Raw genomic sequence first — 27,213 nt, 5'->3', positions numbered from 1 at the left:
GCCTCCCCTTTCTAAACCATGTCATATCCACCAACTTAATATCAATTCTTTAGAGGGGACGCTCCAGGTCCATGGTTATTTCTGGACCCATTTTTTTTTTTTTTAAGAGATAAGATTTTCCTCTGTAACCCTTAAGTCTCTTTGTATCCCTGGCTAGTTTCAAACTAGATTCTCATGACTTGGCCTCCAGAGTGCTAAGAGTATCCACATAGGTCTCCATACTCAATTTTTGCTATTCTGTTTAATTTTATCCAAGGGGGGGGGGCGATGATACTTACCCTAGGACAGCAGTCTCTGTTTTTAATTGAAGTCATCCAAAACCTGGCCCTTCTTGGCATAATGGGAGGCACTTAAGTATTTATCTGAGGAATAAATAAAAAATGACAGAGTGCTCCATGATTCAATTTTGAAAGCTCAAGAAATGCTTTAAATCCAAGATGCTTTTAAAAATGTTTTCAAAGTCAGCCTTGGTGGGACATAAACTATAAATCTAGCACTTGGGTGTTAGAGGTTAGACGTTCAGTTCAAGGCCAGCCGTGGGTCTAAAATCCTGTTAACTCACACACATAAAACAAACCAAAGGCTTTACAAACTAAGAGCTTAATTAATGAGTCCGAACAAGCCTTGGGTGTGGATGGACTAAAAAGTTTGGGAAGCTGAGACGGTGGTGCCTTTGAGGAACATGCAAGATAACTGGGGTTGGGGATAATTCAGTATGTCACAGAACAGAGAGTGCTTATTTCCTGCACCGAGGGAGCGGCAAACAAGACCAAAGAGCTTTAAACCTAAGTTAAGGAATGTGGACATAAAACATCTGGACAAACAGAAGCATCTAAAACGAGTTAAATGGTGAGTATCTTGGCCAAGAATTTCCACCTATCTTCCTGGTCTTACGGAGAATGGATAAGCAGGGGAAACAGCTGGAAGGTTACTGTCACAGCATGCGACAGCCACAGGTTAGATTATGGTAATGGCACTGGTCTGTGAAGAGTTGGATTTGGATCTCAGATGTGGATTCGAGAGATCAAGGAAAGCTGAAAAGTTTCCATTTCTGGATTGTATGCATTATTCGGCAAAATGCTTTCTCTGAGCAATCAAAGTAATCTGAAAAAACAAAACATCTTGGCCAGCACCTGGCAATATTCTGCATAGTAGCCTGCTGACGTATTTTCATGGCCCAGCTGAAAGTTTCTGGGCTTCCGGGGCTCTACAGCATCAGTAGAGTGTTGATAAACATTCGCCGAGGAGTGTGAAAAGGACTGGCTCCCCCGCTTAAGCTCGTATCCCGCTTTTACCGCCATGAAATAAAGCAATATGGAGCGCCTCGTCGGGAGCCTCTCGACCTAGAGCCCCCAAGAATTCCTTTCTTCAGCTTCCCACCTGAGCAGAGGACCCAGACAAGCCCGGGCAAACACGAAGGGACTCCGGCCGCACAGCCCGCCGCTCTCCAAACGCCTGCAATCGAATCTCCCGCGCCCTCTTCCGCCGGAAGTGCCGTCTTGACGGAGTTTCAGGAGAGCCAATCAGAAAATGCTCCGCAGGGCGCGTCGCTTCTATCCCGGCCAGCGACCCTTCTTGTCAAGCCAGGGGTAGCTGTCGGTTTGGGGGGACGTGCTTCGTCTACTGGGCGAGCCGTAGTTCTCCCGGCGACGTGCGGGGGAAGCCGGGAAGGATCGAGGCGTGGGAAGGGGTGGCTGCGCCCCTCAGACGGACGCCGAGGGCGCGGGAGCGGGTGTGCCGTCACGCCTGGCGACAATAGATTCTCTCCTCCTCCCCCCCTCCCCCGCCCAGTGCCATTATAAAGGATTTGCTCAGAGCTGAGGTGTTACCGTGGGGCTGAGGTTGATGGGACAGTGTGATGGCGACAATAAAGGCAGAGATTATGGCGTAACCTAGAGTAGCGATAGGGCTTGGGGAGCCATAGATAAGGATGGGGCAAAGCCCTGCGTAGTGAAGGCAGACGACGAGTGTGACCTCAGTGGAGGTGGGCGGGGAGAAGAGGATGCGGAGTGGCAAGAGTGGAGGCAACGCCTTTGGGGCCCGGAGCTGCCTGGGTTTGGATTTCCCGGGGGCGGAGCTAGGAGCTGGGCCCGGCTTAGTCTGTGCGCCTTGGCCGGTGGCTCTCTTTCTTTAGCCGCCCACACCGTGGCTGCCGCTCGAGCCATGGGTTGTTGGGCTCTCCTGCTCCTGCCTCTCCTATCACTCGGGGCCGCCACAACCACCCGGCCTAGGCTAAAGACTCTCGGCAGCCCGCTCTTGTCAACTCACCCCACACCCGACCCTGCCAGTAACTACTCTGTTTTTTACTTCCAACAGAAGGTAAGCGGAGGCTGGGGAGTGAGGGTTTTAGGTCCCACGTCCCAACCGTCCCGTACCTTGCTTGTCTGTTACAGCTTGATGGAGCACCATTGCCCACTCCAAAATTCAGACTCTGATACTTAGGACTTGACTTGGTTTTAGTTCACATTTTCTGGACGGTGGCCTTAAGCCTTAATTATTCGAGTGTTCCCCCAACAGAGACCACGAGGAATTTATTCTCCAGTTCTGGAGGTCCAGGATACATAATTTTTAACACATCATCTCAGAAAATGCCTCAATCTAAACTTTTTTTTTTAACCTTGGCCAAAACCAAATTATGGAAACCTTTGACCCCATATCTCTCAACTCAAATTCTAATGTATGGAGGCTAACTTGACCTTTAGGTCTCAACACAAATTCTAACATACCCATTACGTAATATAAGAGTGTAAAGCGCCAGCCTATTCGCTTCACTAAACTGCCTCACTCAGCCGAAATGAGGCTGAAGGTCTGTATCCAGACCGGAGGTGAGGGCAAGGATCAGGTCTCTCTGGTCTTTCACTTGAGTTCTCAGTTTTAAGATGGGCTTCTCCAGTGCCTTTGTATTTGGCTGCACCGTGAGACATCACCCCGTAGGTCTGAATGGAAAAGTACCTGTGTCCTCTGATATGACAAGGATATACAATTCTCTCTCTATATATAGTTCTAGGAGTCTCTTGAGGCCTGAATGCACAAGTCACTGGATTAGAAAGAGTACAGTAGTCTGATTTTGGCTTTAGAAATTACACTAGGATTCCGGCCTCACTCTGTAAACTTGGACAGGTTCCAGTTAGTTTCTGGGCCAAGTGTCTTGGTTGACGGAAGAAGGCTGCAGTGATGACTAACTTGGCAGAGTTGCTGTCCTAAGTAGACAGTATTGGTGCATGGTTACTGATAGGAAGTTTGACTAGGAATTTGGGGAAGAGTGAAGACGTGGGGTTGTAGAACAAATTAATTTTGAAGTAAAAAAAAAAAAGACCTAGAAAATTGAGTTTGGGTCTCTAAAACGAAAAGAAAGAAAACATTTGAATTTTAGCTGAGGTAGCAGAAGTCTTTCTGGGACAGCCCCTTTAATCTCTGGAAGAGCCAAGAGTTTTGCATCTGGCTCTTCAGGCATCAAGGGACTGGGAGTTTGAGCATATATATAACCTCAAAGCTCACCTTCACAGTGACACACTTTAACAGGCCATATCTCCTAGTAGTGCCACTCCCTGTGGACAAAACGTTGACACACATGAGTCTATGGGACATAGCTGGTCAAATCATCACAGCTAGTTGATTTTTCATTTTATTCAGCAAGACTTTATATTCTGGGCTTGTAGATACTTTTACTGCCATGTCTTACTGATGTGCTGGGAATTAAACCAAGGCCTTTTTCGTGTTAGGCAGGCACCAACTGTGCTCAATATCTCCTTGTGTGTGTGTATTTATGTGGTATATGTGTGTCTGTGTGGATATCTGCATGTGTTTACAGTTACACATATGTGTGGGTGTTTGCAGAGTTAGTTTCTTCCTTCATTGTTTCCCATCTAACTTTATGAGAGAGGATTTCTCACTGAATTCAGGCTCGCTGGCCAATGAGCACTCAAGATTTTCCTGTCTCTGCCTGCTCAGGTCTGGGATTATAGGCAGAAGCCATGCCCAGTTTTTTAGAGTGTGCATATGAGGGAGATTCAGAACTCAGGCTCTTTACTGACTACACTATCTTCTGAGTCCCCACTTACACATTCTTAATACAAGTTTATTCTTAAATATATAGCACAGCTCCAAGACAACATATCATCCTAGCCATAAGTGGCAAGAGATATCTTAGCAAGCAAGGCAAATGTTTAAATAGAAATAGAATCAAGGGTCACCACAATCCCAAGCACAAGGAACAGCACATTTTGCCAGATTTCTTAATTCTACCTGTGACCAAAAGGGCTTTCTTCAACCTTTGCCTTTGTTTCCCTGAATTTCTTATCTCTTCTCTTTTCAGCTTGAGTACTTTATCTGTCTTGTTGCCCAGACACTGGGCTATGTCTGCATAGCTGTGACTGTGCCTGTTTTGGAAGCTGCTGGTCATTCCCCAGCTGTTCCTCGTAGCTTCTGCTCAGTGTTTCTGCTACTTTTTGTCTTGTTCCAGTGTGGGCCTCATGGGCCAAGCTCATCAGCGGCCCGGGTATGTAGACGACACACCTCCTTTCAGTTCTGCTTTCTGTTCCTGTTTGGTGTCCCCTTCCCAGCGTTTACCCCAGTGGCCTGTTGTCTGCTAAAATGCAGCTGTAAGCAGCTACTTGGAAGAAGATAATAATCTCTCACTTCTTCCTTGTGCTCTTCTTTCTCTCACACTGGCTTCTGCTGATGACCTTTCCCTTAGGCCCAGAGTAAAACTAAAGTTGTATGAGTTCTTCACTGTTGCTGTGTTTGATGATAGAAACGTTTCTAGAAGGAGTCTTGGAGATCATGGAACTGGCCTCTTAGATGTGATAGATTGACTTTAATCTACATTATGGAGGGTGGATGATAATTGAGAACAGAGAGGTTCTAGAGAGACAAACTGCTTTGAGAATGAACTTTGGGTTTGCCCCATCTGCGTAAACTGATGCCTTACTTGGAGGTAGCCCCTATTATAGTTAGCAGACATGATAAATGTACTACACATCTCACGGGTTGTTCAGGAGTGAGTTGATATGTGTAGAGTGCGGATGTAGCACAGTGCATGTCGCTGGGCAGCCAGGAAATGCTAAGCAATAATTATCTTCCTGTTGCTTAGTTCTTTAATTTTCTTCCCTTTATTCAGAATAATACACTTAATGCATCATTATAGCTAAAATTGTTATTCTGGAAAACATGAAAATCTCTTTGAACTTTTTCTGCTACATTTTATTTGAAAATCTTTGTTTTATAAGTTAATAGACTTGTTACATAGGAATTAATGTTTTTCTTTTGTGATATGGTTTTTTCTTCATGTAAACATGTAAAAAGAATAGCAAACAATTTCTGTTTTTTTTTCTATACAATTTTGAATTTTGGCAAAATGTAGAGGGAAAATTTGGTAATAGATATTGTTGGAATGGCCTTTTACTATTAAGACTACTAAAATATATTTTTTTTTGTAGTAGGTGAGTGTCTAACATTTTATCAGTTAATGTTAAAATGTAACTAACTACAAATTAACTTTAGGGTTTTAACTGTTAGCACCTTTTGTGCTTTATGAGATCTAGACACAGACATTTCAGTGTATATTCTAGATTCAGCCCTTTAATTGTGAATGATCTTGGCCAGTTGCGTAAACTCTCTCAACTATCCTGTACTAACATTTAGAATGACGTCAGCCATGCTCATCTCTGATGCACCTTTAATTTTGTCATGAGAGCCTCCAGTCTGTAGTGCTCTGCAGAAGGAGCTGCAGTGTGGCACAGATTTGGGATATAACACAGTGGTGATTGCCCTTGGTCCAGTGCAGTGTTTTCATCTCCACTTTGAACAAGATATAAGCCAAGTACATTTCAGCTCAACAGTTGTCATTTCTACCACTGCATATTTGTGACTTCAGTTTGCTTGCTTATAGGCAGATTGGAGAGGGAAGAATATCAGTGAGGACGAGCCCTTGTGGTATGTCTTAACTGTCTTCACTTCTGACGCCGTACACAGTGCTACACGGTAGCCAGGTGTTTACTCCCCCTGCACCCCCACTCGGATGGGGTCCTGCTGAGATCCTCCTCCCTCAGACTCCCCTGAAGAGAGGACTAGAGTTTGGTTCTCAGCATCCATGAAGTGGCTCATATAGCCTATGATGCCAGGAAGATCTGATACCACTGGCTTTCCTACACAGACAACACACACACATGCACACGCATACATAATTGCACCTAAAGATAGTTCTACATTGATAATTTTTATTATATATATATTGAAAAAAAATATGGATGGAGGAGAATTATAAAAATATTTTGTTATGGCTCACAGTATTTAAAAGTCCTAGTTGTCCTTTGCTAATTGTAAGTGAATGAACATTTACTGAGTATATATTCTGGGGCAGATACTATGTATCTTTCTTTTGGGCAGTGCTTTACCCATGCTAGGCAAGTGCTCTGTCGCTGAGCTACATGCTTAGTCTTTCATATCTAATTGGATATATCACAACACTTTCTTGAAATGTAGGTTTTAGTTGAAGTTATAGAAATTGACTTGATCAAGCTATTAAAGGATAATAATTGTGCTACTTTTAATATCTCTGCTCTTTTTTTTTTTTGACATTATGATGCCTATTTGTTGTAAGTAATAATAAAAATCCCTGGTGAATCTGCTTATTTTCCACAATATAATTTATCCTTTATAACAATCTCGTAAGATTGTTGTCCATTTTAAAAGTGAGACTCCTGGAATTTAGAAAAATCAAAGGAAGACACATCTTGTTTATTCTATTTGTAAAATAACTGCAACTAATTTGTGGTGTATTTATAAAGTGGGGTCTTATTACTCTTAAAAATTATGGTCTCGAGGCACATATGGTAGTATAGAAAAATGTTCATGCATCAGTGGTAAAGGAAAACAGATGAGGGAGTGCATCGTATTGCACTAATCCGTTTCCCACCGAGCCAACAAAGTGTCTGAAGGTGAGAACTTTGTAAATAACAGAACAGTGTTGCGTATGACAGCTTAGGCAGCAGTACGGCACTGAGTCCGGTGACTGCGTCCTCTCACTGCAGGGCCTAACCTTCTTTTATAACAAGTCTTAGGAAATCTCATTTCCTGAGTTAACTTTGTAGAGGAGTGTGACCCCAAATGGCCTAATTAGCTTCCACTAGGCTCCACCTCTTACAGCTTTCACTGCTTCCCAACATCTTTGCTCATGGCCGTACTCTCAGCACGTGAGTCTGTGGAGGGAACAAACAACAGCCAAACCACTGCAAATGTGTCTTTAAGTTCTCCTGTTGCTTATTGGTTGCTTGTTTTATTCTAATCACTATTCTCGTGAGTAGAGGGAGAATCTTCTGTATGGTGATGAGGGACACAAACTCAAGAGATAGGTGCATGTATGGTGAGAACAAGTCTAAGGCCAGTGTGGCTAGGGTGCATGTGTCAGGAAAGAAGTGGGGAACAAGTAACGGGACAGACTACATGGGGACCTTGACTATTATAAAGAATTGAGTCTTTATTAAGGATTAGGTGAGAAGCCTTTTGAATATTAACAGCAGAAGAGTGACGTGTTCTGACTGGTGTTTTAACAGACATGATCTGGCTGTTAAGAACAGACTGTGGAAGGGATTCAGCTCGAGCAAGAGGAGTAGGCTACTGCAAAAATTAATAATAATTCAGATTACACTGTTGGCTTGAATTACTAGCATTGTGGTGGAAGCATGAGAAATGCTCAAGTTCAGGGGTTTCTTTGAAGATACAGTTGATGGATTCGCTGTGGGCTAAGAGATAGTGGAAGTTGAAGATGGTTCCGTGGTTTATTGACCTGACCATGTTGGAAGATGAAATTGTCAGGTACTAAGACGGGAAGGCTTAGGGGGGATACGTGCTTGGGGTTGGGAGGAGATAAAGAACTTGTTCTAGGTGTGCACTTGAGCCGGGAGTTCAGAAGAAAGGTAGAGCAGGAAGCACAGTTGCAGCTGTTTTAATATTCCAATGAGCTATAAAGTCAAGGCTGCAAAAGCACAGCAGAGGAGCTAGTGAAGACGCTGCTATATAGACGGATGTTCATCTTGGCTGAGGATGGTGAAACATGCTGCACTTTCTGTACTCGGGAGGCAGAGACAGGAGGATCACGTGATCCCAGGCAGCCCAGACAGCCAGGTGAGATGTGACCATCGAACACTTGCATCGGCCACAGGATTTAAGCTGTGTAAGCAGGGGAGTGAGGCCGAGTGGGGTTAAGGGCAGTAGTGAGGCCTCAGGACTGAGGGGCTCATGACAGAAGTAGTGAAGAGCAATGGCTGATTGGAAGTGGGATGCTGGACACTCACCACAAGGTTGGTGTGACCCGGGATGACAAGGTCTAGGATTTGAAGAAGTGCAAGATGGAAGAAAATGCAACAAGACACCTAAGAACAATTTCACAGGTGTGTGGGGTGGTAGAAAGCATGGAGGTAAAACTGCCATGGACGAGATATGGACAAACAGGGTCACTGGTGATTGCACAAGAGAGCTGGCAGCGTTGTCTAGCTTGACAGTGACATTTTAACGCAGGAATTGGGGAGGAAAAAATGGGAACATAGAAGCAAGGAGCATACCTATCCCAACTCTGGGGGTACTAGGAAGATATTGAGAGAGACAGAATTTGGGGGTGTCTGAAAGGATGTTAAAATCACAGAAATCAGTCCAGAGTAGGCATTAGCTCTGACCCTTTGACTCCCCCCCCCCCCCCCCTTGTGTCTGCTTTTAGTTCCTTCTGGCTGAAGCAGGAAGGCATTCATATACTCACTTCCATGGTTTCTCCCATGAGCCCTTCCCTGCCCATCTCCATTTGGTCCTCCCTAAACCCATGCCTCTTTCCCCTCACCCCCACATAATCCTAGTAGTACAGAATCGACATCATCTGAGCCAGCACTATGTGCCAGGCAGTGTTCCGAGCACTTTACACATATTAACTTACTGATTCTCAACGGGAGCCTGGCTCTCATGCCTGTAGCTTATTCATGGGGAAACGGAACCATAGTGTTATCTAGTTTAACCACCATTTCAGTTTGCCTCCTGGTATTTCTCTGTGACATTTCTTGTAGGTCTTACTCAGAACCGGTCTCATTATTTTACCAAACATCTGATGATACATATATGTACATCAGTCATGGCTTTGGAGACAGCAAATTGACTTCTCCCAAGGAGCTTATTTTCTGCTTGGGCAACAAAAATATAACAAACAAACATTAAGATTACACCTGAGGGACTGGAGCAATGGCTCAGTGGTTACGAGCTGCAGCACCCACATGGCCGTTCACAACAAATCCAGTCTCAGGTCCAGTGCGTTCTTCTGGCCTCCAAAGGTACTTCACACATTCGGTATAAAGACCTACATGAGGGCAGAAACACAAAATAATAACAAAGAAGATTACAACTTGTAACAGTTATCACGAAATAGTCGGGGTGGTTAGGCATGATGCGTGTGTGGATGTGGGCTACAGCAGTTGGCAAAGCTAAGCACAGCAGTGTCTGGCGTGCCTGTGTGTGAGGACAGCTTCTCTGAGGGAAGGACGCTGGACCTGAGCAGAAAGACCTTAAAGCCTGAGCGGTCAGTTGCTCTTCTTTCTTTTGAACTCCTTGAGCCTATGATGCTTGAATTGATTCCACTTGTAGTCTATTATTTTCGTTTGTGTACACCCTGTTGTTGTAATTCCATTGATGTGACACCCTAACTTCTGGAAGAGGACAGCAGTTGGTTGTCCCTGAAGATCCCTTTCCACTGTTCTGTGGGTCACATTAATTTTGTAAATCAAGCCGCTTTCCTGCTCAGAATGTGCCCTGGCTCTTTACTGTTTTCTGCATTAAAAACACTCTCGGAGCCTGTGTTGATGGCTAATGCCTGTAATGCTAGCACTTGGGAGACTGAGGTTGGAGGGTTGTGAGTTCACATCAGCGTGGACCACAGGGAGGCATGGGAGAAGAGAATCCTGAAGCACTGACAGGTTTTCACTGTGTGGCTGCAGCCCACTGCTGAGTTTCCAATCTGTTCTCCGCACATGTTCTCTCCCTTCCTGCCTCTGTTCTGCAGCTCACATTGTTCCCTTCCATTGGCTCTGTTAGCCTTTCCTGCCTTTATCAGTCTCATCCAGTCATCTCCCTGTCTAAAGCTCCGTCGAAGGCACTGCCACAGCCAGGAGTCATCCCACAATCTGGAGAGCCCGACTGGCCAGCACTTTATCCTCCTATGGTGGCGGGTATCTTTTTCCTTCCTTGTGTTATGGTGCTTGTTTTGTATCCTTCCAGTAATGTGCCACCCCTGTCTTCTTTAGGCAGGCTCTCAGTTCTGTAGGCAGGCTAGCCTTAAACTGATCCATCTGTGTCTACATCCAAAGTGCTTGGATTACAGGTATGTGCCACCACATCTGACTTCTTAACCCGTTTTAAAAAACTAGAGCATTGTCTTGGAAGTCATCCGTGTTCTTCTGTGGGATGCTGCATGTTAGTGTACTTAGGATGCTGTCTTCACAAATCTTCTTAGTCTGTTTCATTTGCCTTCCCTCTTGTGCACTTTGACAGGCATCAAAATAAGGAAGAGCCGCATGTCTGGGGGATGGTGATAGTCATAAGTTTATATCCCAAGGGTCTGCCTCTTCTTGATGAGCAGCACCTGAGAGTAGGTCTGTTTTCATTCTGTTCCTTTCATAATCTACAAGCTGCGGGGAGAATTTTATTTCGATCCTTCCAGCTCACCTACAAAGATTCAGAAGGTAACAGCTTAGTTCCAGGCATTTCTTTGGTATAGACAGTGGCTGTAGAAAGGGTAATAAAATGAGAACATTGGGAGAAGGTGGGCTGAGAAGACCCTCAGTCAGTCAAGTGCTTGCCGAGGAAGCATGGGGGCCAGAGTTTGATCCCCGGAAACCCTGAGTGTGGCAGCCTGCATGTGTCACTTCCAGCCCTGGGGTGGTGGAGACGGTGGATCCCTTGCACTTGCTGGCTGTCCAGCCTTGCCCGTTTGACTGACTCCAGGCCAGTGAAAGACCTTGTCTCAAAACAGGCATGCACCTCCATACAGTCATACTAACCGATCCAGCTGCAGAACGACATCGGGAAGTGTCTTCTCTCTCTGTGAAGGTGATCAGCAGGAAATGTCTTCTTAATGTATTTTTCAGCAGTAAAGAAGAATGAAATGGAACTGCGTATAAACCGCATTCTCGCTGTCCATGTCTCTGTTGGACACTTGGATTGGTTCTGTAACTTAGCCGTTGTCACCAGACCTGCTGCATTTGTACGGTGGTTAACTGTCTCCTGGTCAAACTTACTGGGTAGTTAAAGGAAGCATGACCAAGTCTAGTTACCTATAGATCTCCATTTGCCCTTGCACGGATTACTCACTCAGTCTGCTCTCCAGTGCTACCGCTGGTGAGAAGTTGTCTTCAGCAGTCCACACCTCTGCCCAGCCCATGATGTTCTTCCTGATCATGTGATAGGTTCTCACATCATTTAGGAAAAAACAGGTTGTTAATGTCAGATTAGCTCACAGAAAAATGAATGATTCCCAAGATGGAAAGAGAAGGCTGGGTACAAGTCTACACCAGGGTGAGCATAAGGTATCAGAAAAGAACCTGGGATCTCAGAGGAGGCCAAAGTCTATGGTGAAAACAACTTTCATTGCAGGAGGATGGGTCTGTCTGAGGAAGAGACTTCGTATTTATCTTTTAAACAAGATCCACAAAGAAAAGGGGGGCGCCAGAAGCAAAAAGAGTCCCTCACTCTACAGTTTGGGTGAACGTTCTCACCAGCGGAGAGTATTTTGTTACCACTCACAAAGTTCACTGTAAACATTGCCCTCCTAGTGACAATAATTTTATAAAAAGGTTTTAAATAAGGGTACAAAGGTTTAAGCGGGAAGATGGTGGCAGAGGAGGGAGGAGAAGATGGGATTGACAGGGGCTTAGCCAAAGCTAATATGCAGGAGAAGCCAAAAGCCATCCCGACACCTGCTGGGTTAATTTAAAACCTAGAGATGTTTGAATGGAGGTATCCTGGACACATGGATAATGCTACTGTCAGATGCCACATTTCCTTTGTGAAAATCCCAGTGTGGGGTGGGCTGTCTCCCTGTGAGTTGTTCAGGATGGCCCTTAAACATTCAAAATATAGGTGAATGTTGGTTGCACACCACAACTACATTATAAGACCCTGTAGCTGGAGAAGCCACATGTTCTGGTCACAGGCCTTGGAGAGACTGGGAGAGCCTTCCTTCCTGCTAGCTACCCTTCACTGTGTCAGAGGTGCCATACAGGCTGCTGGGGCTGGATGGTCATCAGCAGGCTCTCTTAGTGTGGACCCCGTGTACAGGGCCTCCAGTTGGCCAGACCCACTCACTAGTCTAGTAGTAGTTTGTTATGGGAGACATCAACAGGAGAGAATCCATAGAAAGCCCTTGGCTAAGGAGGTCATATTCCCTAGTGGGGGCACTACTGGTGCTGTTCTGCTAAATGGACGTGATGCCCCTGTCAAACCACACCCTGAATAATCATGTTCATGCTTCTAGAATAATACTGCCTTCAGCTTTGCTCAGAGAAACTTCTCTCTTCAGTGGACAGCAATAACTGCAGTCTCATAACTCATTAAAGGGCTGAGAATAAGTGTCTGTTGAAAGCTGAGCCATGAATCTACATTGCTCTCTCCTAGGCTCGGGGAAAATTGCAGAAGATGGGGTAAAAAGAATGTAAGCCTGAGGAAGGATTGGAGTCTTTTGGGCATGACATAGCAATTGGACTTCTGAAATTACAGAAACTGTGATTACCTGCACAGGGTGGTGCTCCATCTTTCACCTTTCATGGAAGAGCTTGGAGCTCATGAAAATCCTCCTAGGGCTTATAGGGGAAGGAGAAACATAGTCTTTAGTGGTGTAGTCACAGGTAAGGTGCCCACGTTCCTATAAGCAGTCCTAATGCTTAAGTCCTAATTGCTTAAAACCGGGTCATTAAAAAGGAACTGGGTAAAAGCAATTGTCATGGAAACAGGAAGATATCACTCTGAATTCCTCAGGCTTACACGCAGCTGAGTATAGTAATGCCTCCGTAATCACAGTACGTCTATGGAGACATAGGAGCTGAAAAAAGGAAGATCCCTGCAAAACTCATGGTCAAGCAGCTGAGCTCACACAATGTTGAAAAACAAAGAAACCTATCTCTGGATGTGAGGATTACCACCCACAGTTGCACATTGATTTCCATGTGAGCTGTGGTACATGCCTGCCCCTCTCCAGAGATGTGACGTCAAAGGAGAGGGGAGGATTCTAATTGGAAATAGAAGGGGGTCAGTGGGAGTATGGCTGCAATGGGAGGGATAACGGGTGGATATGATGCAATGCATCACGTACTAGATGAAAATCGTGTGGCTATTGGTCAGAATGCAAGACTCCTTGAAGACCTACACCCTTCTTGGCTTTTCTCCTTTAATGTAAATTTTGGATAAAACTTTAAGAAAAGAAAAAAAAAACTCCAACTCTACTTCACACTGACTCTTCCAAAATTACTTTCTATGGCAGTCGTGAATCCTAGCATCGTCCATGTAGAAGTGGGGTGTCTGCAAAGACCGGTTCAGGATGCTGAGTGGCACATAGTGTGTCTCCCACTGACTCTAATGGTTTACAGACTTCCTTCCTTGACAATTAATGCCTGTTTTTAACAAGGGCGGGTGGGTATAATACACATTTGCTTCTATCTTTCCTTAGACGTTGTTTATCCTCCCTGGCTTTCCCTCAGTGCTCATGTGCTTGTGTATCTGTGGGGCGTGGTGAGGGTTTTCTGACTTGCACTGCCTTGTCATTGGCAAGAGGAAGGCAGGATCTCATCTCTTCTGAAGATGACTAAAGGGTCATTCCCACATGGTGAGCTCTATGAGGTCAGAGGCCGTGGGAAGAAAATGTCACTTGCCAGTGGTGATAATTACCTTCTCATTGCAGATGGCCAGCACTGTAGTTTTGAAGGGAGAGGTCCCTTTATTAAGTATAAATGGTAGAGTATTTATTGTACCTTAGGTGACCTCAGAATGTGACACTTTTTTGTTGTTGTTGTTGTTGTTGTTGTTTTTTTTCCTTTCTACCTTGGAGTTTATAGTCGCATAGGCATAAGACATGCTCATTTTATTTTATTAGGGTGTTGAGGATGAAGCCCGGGGCTTTGTGCATGCCAGGTGTCCCCTGTTTGACTGACGTCTGCAATTATCTGTCAGCATAAAACTGGTGTGCTTGAGTGTTTACTTTTCCTGTGATTTGGCACCAGACTGTAAGCACGGGGACCACACTGACCACGTGGGCCTTGTTCATCCTCACGTCCCGGCTAATTGCCAAACAGTGGTTAGTGAAGGAATGTGTGTCTGGTGAGTGTGTTTAGCTAGTGACGGCCATTTGTTTGTGCACCTATTAACTCTGGGCAGCTGCCGGCCAAGATGTTGATGTAGTGCCAGAGCACCTGAAAGTAATCAAAGGAAGCCACAGGGTCCCTTTTGAACTCTCTGCTATTGTTCTGAGTTTTGGTTTTAGCTGAGGATGTCCTTTTTCCCTTCCTTTATCTTTTTTACAGTGCTTCAAACAATGAGTGGTCTGTGGAGTGTGTTTTTAAGATGATGATAAGAAGTCCCTGCAGGTCTTTTGTAGTAAATCAGTATTGAATTTGACGTTGGAGTTCCCCAGAAGGAAAAGAGCTCAGGATTGCTTTCTTTAGTTGCTTCCTTGGGCAGATCCTGTTCCTGTGGGGACTTTGTAAATTTCATTTTCTCCTCATGTCCTCTAAAAATCATACATTTGTTCAGTGTAACAAAATAATATGTTTTCAACACAATCATCTATAAAAAGAGCATTGTATGTTTTCTAAGTTATTGTTTGTCACAAGTGCCATTTCCAGAGGATTCTCTCCCGGTGAGGATAATTTGTATTTTATTGTAATGGTGGCCTCATATAATTTTTGCATATTCCTTTCTTAACACACACAGGTTTTTGGTTGAGGATAAAGGTCAGCGGTAGAGCAATTTTCTGGCAAGCACCGTGCTTGCTGTCTAACCCCCATTTTGTTGTGGCAGGGACCATACTGAAATAAAGTTTATCACTGTCCTAGTCCCCAGAGTGTTTGTCCTCTGTTATCATGCCACATAGGGTCATCCATCTATATAGACTTTTGAATCTAGATTCAGCATTCTAGAGAAAACTGGCAATGTTTGTTTTTTTTTCTATATTACCTTCTCTTGTTTTCCAGGCTCTTTAGATCTCCCTCATCCTCCTGAATAATCCCGCTTTCATTTTCTATGTGTGTGCCTGTCTATATCTCTGTCTGTATCTACATCTACATCTGTATGTGTGTATATATATATATGTATTATGGAAATCTAGGTTGTGCATATGATAGGAAACCAGTAACATTTATCTGATGTATTTCACTTAATTTAATGATCCCTATCATTCATTTCTTTGCAAATAATATAATTCTATTCTTTATGGCCAAATAAAATTTCCTGTGAATGTATACCATATTTTCATTACTCATCTGTTGTTGGACATCCTAGCTGATTTCATGTCTTAACTGTCGTGACTAGAGCCATGGGTTTTAAAAGAAGAATCATGAATGACTAATAAATATGTAAAAATATGTTCAACTTCCATAGTCATTATGAAAATCCAGATCAAAATAACATGGAGACTTCATCTCAGAATGGTTGTCACCAAGAAAACACAAAATACTGCAAAGGTGGTGGCATTTTACACTATTGATGGTTATGAAAACTGGCTTTTGGAGCAAAAAAACTATAAGACTGAAAGTGAAAACAGTCTTTCACTTCTGGAGGTTACAAGTTCAAACAAGATGTGGTCAGGATTGGGTCCTTGTTGGGGGCTATCTTAGCTACTTTTCCATTTTTGGGATAAGACACCAAGACAACTTCATATAAAAGCAGGGGCTTCATTTGGCCTTACGGTTTCAGAGGCTATAGAGTCCTTGAGTGTGGAGCAAAGGCACAGTGGCAGGAACAGCTGAGAAATGATCTGCGAGTAGGAGGTAGAGAGACACAGTGGTAATGAATGGTTCCAGTCTTTGAAACCTTAAAACCCACACTGGTGACACACCTCCTCCAAGGCCACGCCTTCCAATCTTCCCAGATAGTTCCAACTGGGGACCAAGTATTCAAACACAGGAGCCTGTAGGGACCATTCTCACTCCAACACCACAGAGGCTCAAGGGAGAGGATTTTTGTTTTTGTTTCTTCCATGCCTCTCTCCGGACTGCTGGGGTTCATTGGTGACCCTGGGTATTTCACAGTGTGCAGCTGTTTGGCTGCACTGCCACACGGCCATCTCCGCTTGGTCTGCATCTGCACACTGCGTTCATTTTGTGCTCGTTTCCATTTCTTTATAAGAATTACCTCATCGAGACTGCAAGTTCAACTTCTTATATCTGCAGGGATCCAGTTCCTAAACAAGGTCCCGTAGAGGTGAAGATACGCATCTTTCAGGAGGTGCTGCTTAATCAAGTCCAGCTTCCCTGAGTCTCTTAAGTCGGTCTGGGCTAGTGAAGTTATGCCTATAATATTTCCCTAGCTCTGTACTTTCAGGGAACAGTGCTCAAGTGACTTGTCAAACTATATGCTATGCATGGAATTTAGACGGGGTATATTTAAAAGGAGATATTAATTGAACGAGAGTGTGATCCGTGTTTTGAGGACTTTAGAGATAGGGTTATATGAGGACTGGAACCGGAATGTTTGGATGGAGAAGATTTGGGAAGTGAATACAGCCCCAGAGCTGAAGGAATGCAAGAGTGGATTGTAAGTTACATGCATCATGCCTCTATGAAAATTGTATGGTTGTCTTTCATTTCTTATGTGTTGGGGGTTGTCTTCATCTGTTTTCACTAAAGTAGATTCTAGCCTTTATTTCTGGAATGTGGCATGGCATAAAATTATAACGATGGTGTCAGGAGAATATGTATAGGGACATTTAAAACAAGAGATTATAAAGGAAGGGCTGGTTTGATGGCTCATTGGTTAAGAATGCTGACTGCTCTTCCAGAGATCTTGAGTTCAATTCCCAGCATCCATGTGGTGGCTCATGGCCATCTATAAAGGGATCTGATTCCCTGCTTTTGGAATGTAGGTGTACTTGCAGACAGATTATTCCTACACATTAAAAAAAAAAAATGAATACATTGTAAAAACGAGATTATAAAGGAAAAACAGTAATGTGTCATTTTATATTTAATAAAACAGGAAATGTAAACTTAAATTCTTACTTGGCATCATGTACTGCTTTTTGGCTGCCTTTGAAATACTTGTATGTTGTGTGTCTTTGTCCTGGCGAGAAATTTACTCTTCAGAATGGAATATCTTCCAAGTTAAAACGCTGTGCAAGAAATGCAGGCATTCATCTTCAACCCACTCACTGTGTCATATATATATATGAGTATATATGTATGTATGTGTATATATATATGTATATACAAATATACATATCAGGCATTATTAAATTTATTGGTAACTTAGCATTAGACAGGCAAAAGTCCCTGCCTAGTTAAGTCCTGTTTCTAGCCAGCGAATAGTACCTGCATTTGTCTATGGTGGTGAAGACCTGTATGTAGCTTGGGTATTTCTTACTTTATGGCAGGCAGTGTTGATGACAGTAACTGTCTTGCCCATCCTCCCCTATTATAGCCTCTTTATAGAAGATCTCTACCTACTTACTGTATCTAGCCTTAGACAAATACCGTAAACTTGTCTGCACAAATTTGATCTTGAGAACTATGCACTCTATTTTCATTGTTTTGGGTCATGCTCTTCTTGGAGTTAGGTTGGCTCTGTTTTCATAGCAACTGCAGAATCTCTGTCTCTCTGTCTCTGTCTCTCACACACATACACAAATATAAATATTAAAAATAAAAATGCCCTTAGCATTTAAAAAATAAATAAAAGGAAAGCTCAGAGCTTAATTTGTATTCAACAAAATTGTTAGTAATTTTAGTAAAATAACCTCATACTTAGAAACATGCTGAGTATTGGCAGTATCTGCCTTGTACAAAGGTATTGTGGTAGCTGCTGTCATTCTGAGTTGCCAAAATGGTGTGAAAGCAAAATACTCTCTAGTTCTCTTCTCCTTCTGGCTAATAGGTGAGTGCAAAAAGCTGAATCTCACTTTTTTTTTTAAAGGACTACTCCTGTAATAGATCACTGTTTTTTGTTTTTCATTTCCTTGTCACTTTTGTAATATTGTATTTCTATGAATCTCTTTTTAAAGAATTTTTGTAAAACATAGTATAGAAAGAAGGAACTGCTGTGTCTCTCCTGGTTATTGTAGACAAAAATGTGTCAGTGAGGTGTTATGGCATTGCAGAGATGGCTCAGTGGTTAAGAACACTAGCTGCTCTTCCAGAGGTTCAAATCTCAGCACCCACATGGTTACTCACAACTCCATGATAAAAGCTCTAGTCCGGAGGATCTGATGCCTTCTGTATTCCTGGACACTGCACTCACATGGTATACAGACGTACATTCAGACAAACAAACATACAATTAAGTAAAAAAAAAAAAACTAAAAAAAAAAAAATCCCTTGAAGATAAATAGGGTGTCATTGTATATTTTATATTTGAAGAATAGCTTAGGAAGTGCCCACCATCCGTCCTGTGGACTCTAGGATGTCGTTTTGTTCATTTTGTGCTTTTGTTTGGTTTTTGTTTTGTAGTGTGTGCTAAGCAAGCATAAAGTCTTAGGCTCAACCCTGACACCAAACCAGAGGGTGCAAGCAAGACCTCGGTGATTGGCAGTGAAGTGGAGGGAAGAATAATTCCTGTGTGTAAAATTCATCTTCCTCTTGTCATCGTTTCTTTGCCGTCACTGCAGTGTCATCCAGGAGCACCATTGCCTCTGATTCTTTAAGCTATACTCAGTCTCCAGTGCTCCGTCTTCCTGTTGTGGACACAAATACGTGTCGAACGCTTGAGCAGGCTTTGAACCGCTTTGCTACAATCAAAGGAAATAAATAGGGAGTCAGTCCCAGTGATTTGATTCATAAGACAGGCCATTACCCTCTGTTTTATTCTAGCCTGTGGTCTAGAAGGACTGGCTCCAGATACACAGGCTTCTCCCCTATGGCCGCAGGGTCTGCCTTACATTCCATAGTCATTCTCAATTTTGGCTCTTTCTTTGAGAGCTTGTATCCTTTCTGTTTGGAGATGATGAGAGTGTGTGTCCTTTCTTCAGGAATCAAATGTGCTTGAGAACATTGTCACATCCGATTTGAGAAGCTAACAGAATGCAATGCCATAATCTTTAAACACATCTGCAGCATGCACATCTGAATAGAGGGAGTTCTTCATGTCCTCATCTCTGGATTAGGGTTGCACTCATGAGAGCCTCCCTAAGGCATGTTGACTCATCAGAAATATGACTCTGGTTCCTCCTCCTCCCTCTCTGTCTCTCTCTGTCTCTGTCTCTCTCTTTGTGTGTGTGTGTCTGTCTGTCTGTCTGTCTGTCTCTCTCTGTCTTCATGTTTATCTCCAAGGATATCTTTCATATCTTTAATACCATTTCTGGCTTCAATTATTATATATCTGAGTGCCTAAATAAGATGACTGTGGGTGAGTTTCTAAAATGAAAGGCTGTTGAGAAAGTGTGATTTTGTGTTTGCTTTAGTCAGTTGAGTTAGCTGAGCTGAATGTAACACTGTAGTAATGGCCATCACCAAGGTCAGCACAAGGACCAGCATTCCCTGTTTGGGAATATGGCTGAGTAAACAGCTTATGGCTGCATCCACAGATTTTAGAGGAAGATTCTTGAGTGGCCCCTGGTGAAGGGGAGAAGTTTGTTGTCACCCTATCCATAACTAACCGTACGTTATGAAAATAGCAGGATAGATCTAGTGTATGTCAGAAGCAGGGGTGGGAAGCCATGTTTGCCACAGCATGTAGAAAGGACAGTGTCTGATTCCTGTTAGTCACAGTGTTTGGGAAATACGTGACTTCTCTGAGGGTCACCATCCTATCCTAAGACGTTATGGAAATACCTGGAGATGACTGGAGATAGCTCAGGGCCGGTGCTCTGTGTTCTTTCTTCTCCTCACTGCCCAAGTATCTTTGCCTCTGTAGATTTTATTTAGAGGATGCCATCTTGCTGTCTTTCCCTCCTTGCTCACAGATTCTTTCTATGTTTGCACATGATGAATCAAAGTAGGAATCATCTTTGTAATTCTTCCCTCCTCCCTCCCCTCCTCTTCTTTCCCTCCTTCCTCCCTCCTCCCTCCTTCCTTCTTTCCTTCCTCCCTCCTCCCTCCTTCCTTCTTTCCTTCCTCCCTCCCTCCTTCCTCCCTCCCTCCTCCCTTCATCCCTCCCTCCCTCCTCCCTTCATCCCTCCCTCCCTCCTCCCTTCATCCCTCCCTCCTTCCTTCCTTCCTCCCTCCCTCCTCCTTCCTCCCTCCCTTCTTTCCTCCCTCCCTCCCTCCTCCCTCCCTCTTTCCTTCTTTCCTCCCTCCCTCCTCCTTCCCTCCCTCCTTCCTTCCTCCTTTCCTCCCTCCCTCCTTTCCTCCCTTCCTCCCTCCCTCCCTTCCTTCCTACTTTCTTTCACTCTATTTTAGAAAGAACTGCCGAGAATGACCTGAAATGTGCTTCCTTTTCCAGATCATGCTTGGGAGGCTCTTGGGGCACTATGACCTACTTTGCCCTTTGCACTCAGCTGCACTCTGCCTGCCTTGAGCAGGCAGATAAGATTAGCTTCTGCTGTGATTTCTATAGTCCCCACTGGAGGCCTTGGAAATGTGTGTCTCAGACTGCAGAGGGCACATTGATCATGTGTGTGACCACTGGGTACCAAACACTCAGTCCTGTAGCTGCAGTTGATGTTCTTGATGATGGGAAAGAACCAGGCGGGGGCTGGAAATTCATGTTGTGCAAAGGATATTTATTTCACTACGCAGTTCTGGCTTAATAGTTAGGGAAGCCCTCAAGGGGGAGGGGCGGGAAGCTGTTGACACTGTAAGAAGAGTTCTTGTAAACTGGGCAGTGGTGGTGCACACCTTTAATCCCAGCACTAGGGAGGCAGAGGCAGGGGTAATTCTGGTAATTCACTGAAAAGTTTCATTTCCCTCTGAGGAGCTAGCGTGCTTCAGACTAGGCGTGACATTAATACTGTCCCTCTGAATCACGGAGGCATCTGCCTCTGCCATCCTAAAGGCTCGAGGGTATTTCTTTTGCTTGTTTGTTTTTTCAATTGTATGCATATGTGCCCTGCCCACCAGACCATCTGTGATGGTAGATTAAAGCATCACACTAGAGACAGGAGTTTAGTTTGTGGTATCAAGATGTATTTTACGTTGGTTTTTCCTGGTGTTTTAAATGTCATTAATAACTTGTCTGAATCAGGATCTTTGTATAACTAGCATTTCTCTAATGTAATCATCTTTCTTCAGTAACTTACTGTTAGCTAATAGCTCTTCTTCATCTAGGGACAAACTCTGGAAGCTAGCACTATCAGAAAGTGCTTTTCTCAGCTTTTCTATGGAATTTTCAACCATAATTCCCAGTTATGGTGGCTCAGTTGTGCTGAGCCTTTACTCAATTGTGTTGATATTTTAAATGGTTGATATTTTAAATTTGAACTTTCCTCTTGTTTTGAAATTTTTCCTAAATATGAATGGCTTTCATGAATTGAATATCTCAGTCAATTAAACTGTTTATTTCTATGGTCAGTTTGTTTTTTGCCAAGCTTATTAAAATGTGTGCCTTTAACAGATAGTTCCTTTGTCGCTGACTCCTTCCTTCATTGGCTGATGTGACTCTGTTGTGTTTAAACATGTCTTTGCTCCCTTGTGTGATAGGATGTGTTGGCCTATCCTGTAATTTCTTTGTCCCAAATTCAGTGACTTTGATAACAAGCCTTAGTTCCTCTACTGGCTTTTTGTCTTAGAAATGGTTAGACATCAAAATCCCAACATTTGGAATGTCTGTTGGTATTGGAATCACATAGCTCATAGATCTTTTCATGGTCTAATTAATTCTTGATTTTTATATTAAAAATTTGAATGATGAAAATTCAGATAGTAAGGCATTTTGAAAACTAATGGGATGTGTTGACTATTTGACAAGTACCACATGTCCTCACCACACTATATGTCATGTTTCTGCCCAATTTATCCACTCTGAAATACGTACATATTTTAGTATATCATATTATAACACTATAAGTATACATAGTTTTTATTTTTCCATAAAAATTTATCACATAAAATTAAATCAAATTTACATTTTTTAATTTGACATGTTTTTAAGTAACAGCTTGATTTTATAATTATATCGTTTCTTTTACAATGGAAATCTTGACCACCATAGGAAATACTGCTTCATCTCAACATACAAGCAAAATAATTTCAAAATGCCATTAGTATTAATAAGATCAAATGAACTTTACATTTTCTTTTGATCATTTTTATAGTATAGTTTGATTTCTGTAGAAGAATGTTAATGTCAATTTCACTTACATTGGTGTTAGTGTTTAATGCTAACGTTATCTTCAGTTCCTTTTCCTTGAAGTATGTCTTGCTTGTTTTGCTTTTATCATAGGTTGACCACTTTGGCTTTTCTGACACAAGAACTTTTAAACAGCGGTACCTAGTAGCTGATAAACACTGGCAGAGAAAAGGTGGATCCATACTGTTCTACACTGGTAATGAAGGGGACATTGTCTGGTTCTGCAATAATACGGTACGTACACCTTAGTGATCTGTTGAAATAGTGTCTTTTATGGTGGTAAACGGGAGACAGTATTTAGCTGTATCAATGACCAGGAATTACTGTTTTAATTATAATGTTCTTGAAAAGTACAAAGAATGAGCAGGATGGCTCAGCAGGCAGTGCTCGTGACCTGACTTCTTCCCTGAGCCCTGCTTGATGGAAGGAGAAAACCAACTCCCATTCATTCTTCTTTGAGTCCTCAAGTGTGATGTGGCATGTACCCTCCCCAGATGAATACATAAATGAAATGAAAAGTAACATAAAATAAACTCAATAGTAATGGAAAGATGGCAAGCGTTCAAGAGTGAATGAAAAGTGTCGGTGCAAGGAATTCAGAGCCTGCCTGTGCTGCCATCCAGTTCAAGGTCAGTCTGAGACAGACAGACAGACAAGTAGACAAAACCACTTTTTTGGGGGAAAATTTAGTTACAGCATCAGTGGGCAATATTGTGTACCCTTGGCTTGATTACGGCCTGTAGAAGGTAAATGTGAGGCCGGGGATTTTGTATTCAATGCTATACTTTAAACATAAAGTGAAGATCTGTATTGTGCATATAGTAGATGAACAATAAATATTTACTGAACTCATAAGTAAGACTGAAATGAAACCAACGCAAACAAAGAGAAATATAAAAGTTGTCGAGTTGGGAGGAGGTAAAACAGCTGCAGTGTCATCTAGTTCCCTGTTCTACCCGTTTTTAATTTGTTAGAATTAAAATAGTATAATTTATTAGCTTGATTTACTAACTTAATTTTCAATCACCTTTTAACAATGCATCTTGGAAGGGACACAGACATTGCTTAGACAAGAAGATGTGAAACTTCCATGGAGAAGTGAGGCTGTGAACTGCCCAGTAGGGAGGAGTGCGTCTCTGTGCAGTGTCTGGCAGAGTACCACACCAGGGGCTCTTTAGAAATGTTTGCTGAACCGAACTGAGTTGACAGGAAAGTGTACAGTTATGTCTTACTCATTTGTGACTATTTTCTTCAGATGGCCAAGACCCAAACCTCCTGGGCATGGGCGTGCACCCCTCTGCATGGCACTCAGGAGGGTGGGGTAGAAGACTTTTAGTTTTTCCTGCTTCTATAGTGACACCCAGCCTGCAAAGCTAAACAATCCAAAGAAAAACAAACAAACAAATAAATGTCACAAAACCTTCAGGAGGCAGAGGCAGGTGGATTTCTAAGTTTGAGGTCAGTCTGGTCTATAGACTGAGTTCCAGGACATCCAAGGTTACACAAAGAAACCCTGTCTTGAAAAACCCGAAAGAGTAAATAATACGAGAAAATAATAAGATAAAAAATTAATATGAATAAATACACTTAAAATGTAATAGCTCCAGAGAAAAGACATTAGCTAAGTGCCCAGATTCCTGGGGCTATTTTGTGTAAAACAGTTCTACTTTGTCTCTTTCCTTTTTGTTTTTCATTTGTTGGAGACAGGGTCTCTATAACCTTGGGTTTCCTGGAAGTTGCTATATAAACTAGGTTGACCTTGAACCCAGAGATCTGCCTGCTTCTGCCTCTGCTTCCAGGGTGTTGGGATTAAAGATGTATAGACACAGGGTGGATACTGTTTCCTCTGCCAAATCCACAGGCAGCCTTTCCCGGACAGTTCTGTTTTATCTCAGGCAGCGAGATGTTCAGTCTTGAGCTCCTTAGGCTCTGCAGCCCCCATTGAACACTTGCTGGGTATCCATGTCCTCAGAGAGGAGGAAAAGAGGAACAGTTTTAAACAAGCATCCAAAGCAGATCCTAGAAGGGCAGATTCCAGACTTCCTGGTCCTCGGCATCTTCCTATAAACTAAAGCATTTCAGCTTCATGTTCGCTTCTGACACATTGCAAGCAGAAATTAATAACGGCTGCTGCTGGATGCTGTTGATTTCCTAATGTACGAGATTAAAATCCCAAGGGGGAGTTAATATGCTTACTTATTTTTTAACTCCTTTATGTTGTTTGTGTATGTCTTGGAAGCATTAGGAAGTTTTCCAGAAGTAGTAACGACCATAAGCAGATGGATGTGGTTTCCGTTCTGTCTGCCACTTTGCTATTTCAGTTGGGCAATACTTTAACTCCAGTCATTTGTTCAGTGGGCATAGTAAACATGCCTAGCTTCCATAGTTATGAGGACTAAACAGTAAGACTGAAGAATTTGCTGGTCCATCTTGTTAATCCATGACATGGCCCTCTTTTGAAAGTTAAATTACCCTTGAAATGGATGCAGAAAAATAATGGCCATTTGCATCTTTATCGGTTCAGTTACACTGCTTCCTGGCAAAGCCCGAGATCAACTCCACAGAGCGCTGCTCCTCCTCTTGAGACATGCGGTCTGGTGGGTAAGGCACACCCATGTGGGTTCCTGCTGCAGCAGGTGCAGGAGTTCTTTGCCGCACTCTGGTGTTGAGGGGAGATAGATGGACAGGTGGGCTGGGCTGGGCTATGCAGGGGAGGGAGGCATGAGCTGGGTGTGGCTGGATCTGGGGTATGTGGCAAGAGTGAGCATCCATCTACCTGAAAGAGAAGGTGGGGTCTTACAAACCACAGGTATCAGGCTAGCATGCCCACCATCCCCACAGTTAGCTCCTCTAATTCCTTATAGATTAGTCAAAATAACCAAAGCCATTTTGAGGTTCCTATGCCTTCATTGAGGAATAGTAACATATTAAACATCTACAGCATTTACCAAGAATGACATGGATTTAATCTTTGCTAAACTGTCCAGTGTCAAGATTCTTAGCCTTCCTAATGCTGCAGCCTTTTAATAGTTTCTACAGTTGTGGTGACCCCCTCCCCCCGTCATAAAACTATGCTTGTTACTACTTCATAACTAATTTTGCAGCTGTTATGAATCATACTGTAAGTATCTGATATTTCTTGTGATCTTAGAAGACCCTTGTGAAAGGGTTGTTCAGTTCCTCCCACAGTCACAACCCACAGGTTGAGAACCGCTGATCTAATCAATTAGTGCTGTCTGCGTAGGATGCTTCCTTAGGAAGGATTCAGAGGGCACTGTCCAGTCAAAGAGAACAAGGCAGTAACTGATTAGTGAGGAGCCAGCAGGGCAGAGTAAGGACGTCTAGTGGCCCTTGGTGACTGTTCTGCATTGCAGCCTGTATTTCAGTCTTGGCTGTGCCACCTGTGTGAACTCTGAACCTGTTGTCCCAGTGTCCTTGCCTGTAAAGCCACTGTGCCTGATTCTTGTTTGTTGTCCTAATATAGTGAATTATTACATGTTCGGTTAGAACAGTATCTGACCCATTGCAAGCAGTAATTAATAACAAATGCTGTTAGCTACTGTTAATTTCTCATATATAAGATTAAAACCTCAAGGGGGTTAATATGCTGATTTATCTTTTAATTCCTTTATGTCGTCTGTGTATGTCTTTGAGAAGCAGCTTAGATATCTTTACCTCCTTCCTAGAATACTAACCCTGTTGCCCCTTGAAGACTGACATGTAATATGACTCAGGATCAGAGGGTCAGGATAAGAAGAGATGAGGTGACTATTAGATGAACACGTTGATTATGTTCCACTGTAGCACAGTGAGATACAGCGTTTGTGGATTTTCCCCCTGTGGAACACATGTGCATTGCACAGCTTTTAGAGACTTCTTTCTGGTCTGGTCTGACATCTATTTCAGATGGTTTGCAAAAGTTCAATGCTGTGTTTCACGACACAGTTTGACTTGTGAATTTGTGAACTCTTCCTAGGGGTTCATGTGGGATGTGGCTGAGGAGCTGAAAGCGATGCTGGTGTTTGCAGAGCATCGGTACTATGGGGAGTCCCTTCCCTTTGGGAAGGATTCCTTCAAGGTAAGCACACATTTTTCTCTTAAGGTTGCAGAATTTGGGTACCCTTCTTGGTATTTATTTGTTTATGTTTAGAACATTTTCCACTCTAACAGTGTGAGATCGCTCTAATTTGAAGTGTCTGAACACTTAATAAACTGTACTTTATCTTTCCTTTACACATATATATATATACACATATATATATATATATAAAATATCTATCATTGGTATAAAATAAGAATTTTTCTTTCTTTTCCTTTTTGGGTCAAGAATCAAACCCAGGTTTCCTATGTGCAGAGCAAACGTTCCCACTAAGCTTTGTTCTCAGTCCTAGAGCAAACATTTGTTCTCAGTCCTACCCTAAGACCTTTAAAGCCAAGCAATCACTTCTAAAAAGGAAATTCAGAGTCCTCTATGTATAGAACTGCTGCTGTGCCTGCAGCTGTGCTCCGTGTGGGAGCCTGGTGCCCGAGAAGTTCATCCTCCGGAACTGCAGTTATGGGCGCTTGTGAGCCACAGTGTACGTGCTGGGAACCAGACCCGGGTCCTTTGAGAGAGCAGCACGTGTTCTTACCTGCTGAGCTTCCTCTCCAGCTAGCTCCTTATGGGTAGTTCTTTGGTTTGTTTGTCGAACAGAGCAGGGCCTAAGGTATGGGCTCTACCCTTAAGTTATACACGGACAGCCCCATTAGTACACAGGG

General features: G+C 43.1%; 1 protein-coding gene across 2 annotated transcripts in view; it reads left to right on the top strand.

The window, feature by feature from the left end:
* The first annotated feature begins 2,154 nt into the window (after nt 1–2,154).
* Nucleotides 2,155–27,213, top strand: part of PRCP (prolylcarboxypeptidase) — a 43,034-nt gene continuing 17,975 nt past the window's right edge. For both annotated transcript variants that reach the window (XM_080911636.1, XM_080911635.1), the window contains exons 1-3: nt 2,155–2,319; nt 22,549–22,689; nt 26,432–26,533. In XM_080911636.1, the coding sequence (XP_080767762.1) occupies nt 2,164–2,319; nt 22,549–22,689; nt 26,432–26,533 (399 nt within the window). In that variant the 5' untranslated portion in view covers nt 2,155–2,163. The remainder of the gene's footprint in view (nt 2,320–22,548; nt 22,690–26,431; nt 26,534–27,213) is intronic.

This window comes from Micromys minutus (genome assembly GCF_963924665.1).
Source record: "Micromys minutus genome assembly, chromosome: 2".
Classification (NCBI taxonomy): Eukaryota; Metazoa; Chordata; class Mammalia; order Rodentia; family Muridae; genus Micromys; species Micromys minutus.
Note: the sequence above shows the minus strand (reverse complement) of the source record. Positions and strands in the feature narration are given on the sequence as shown.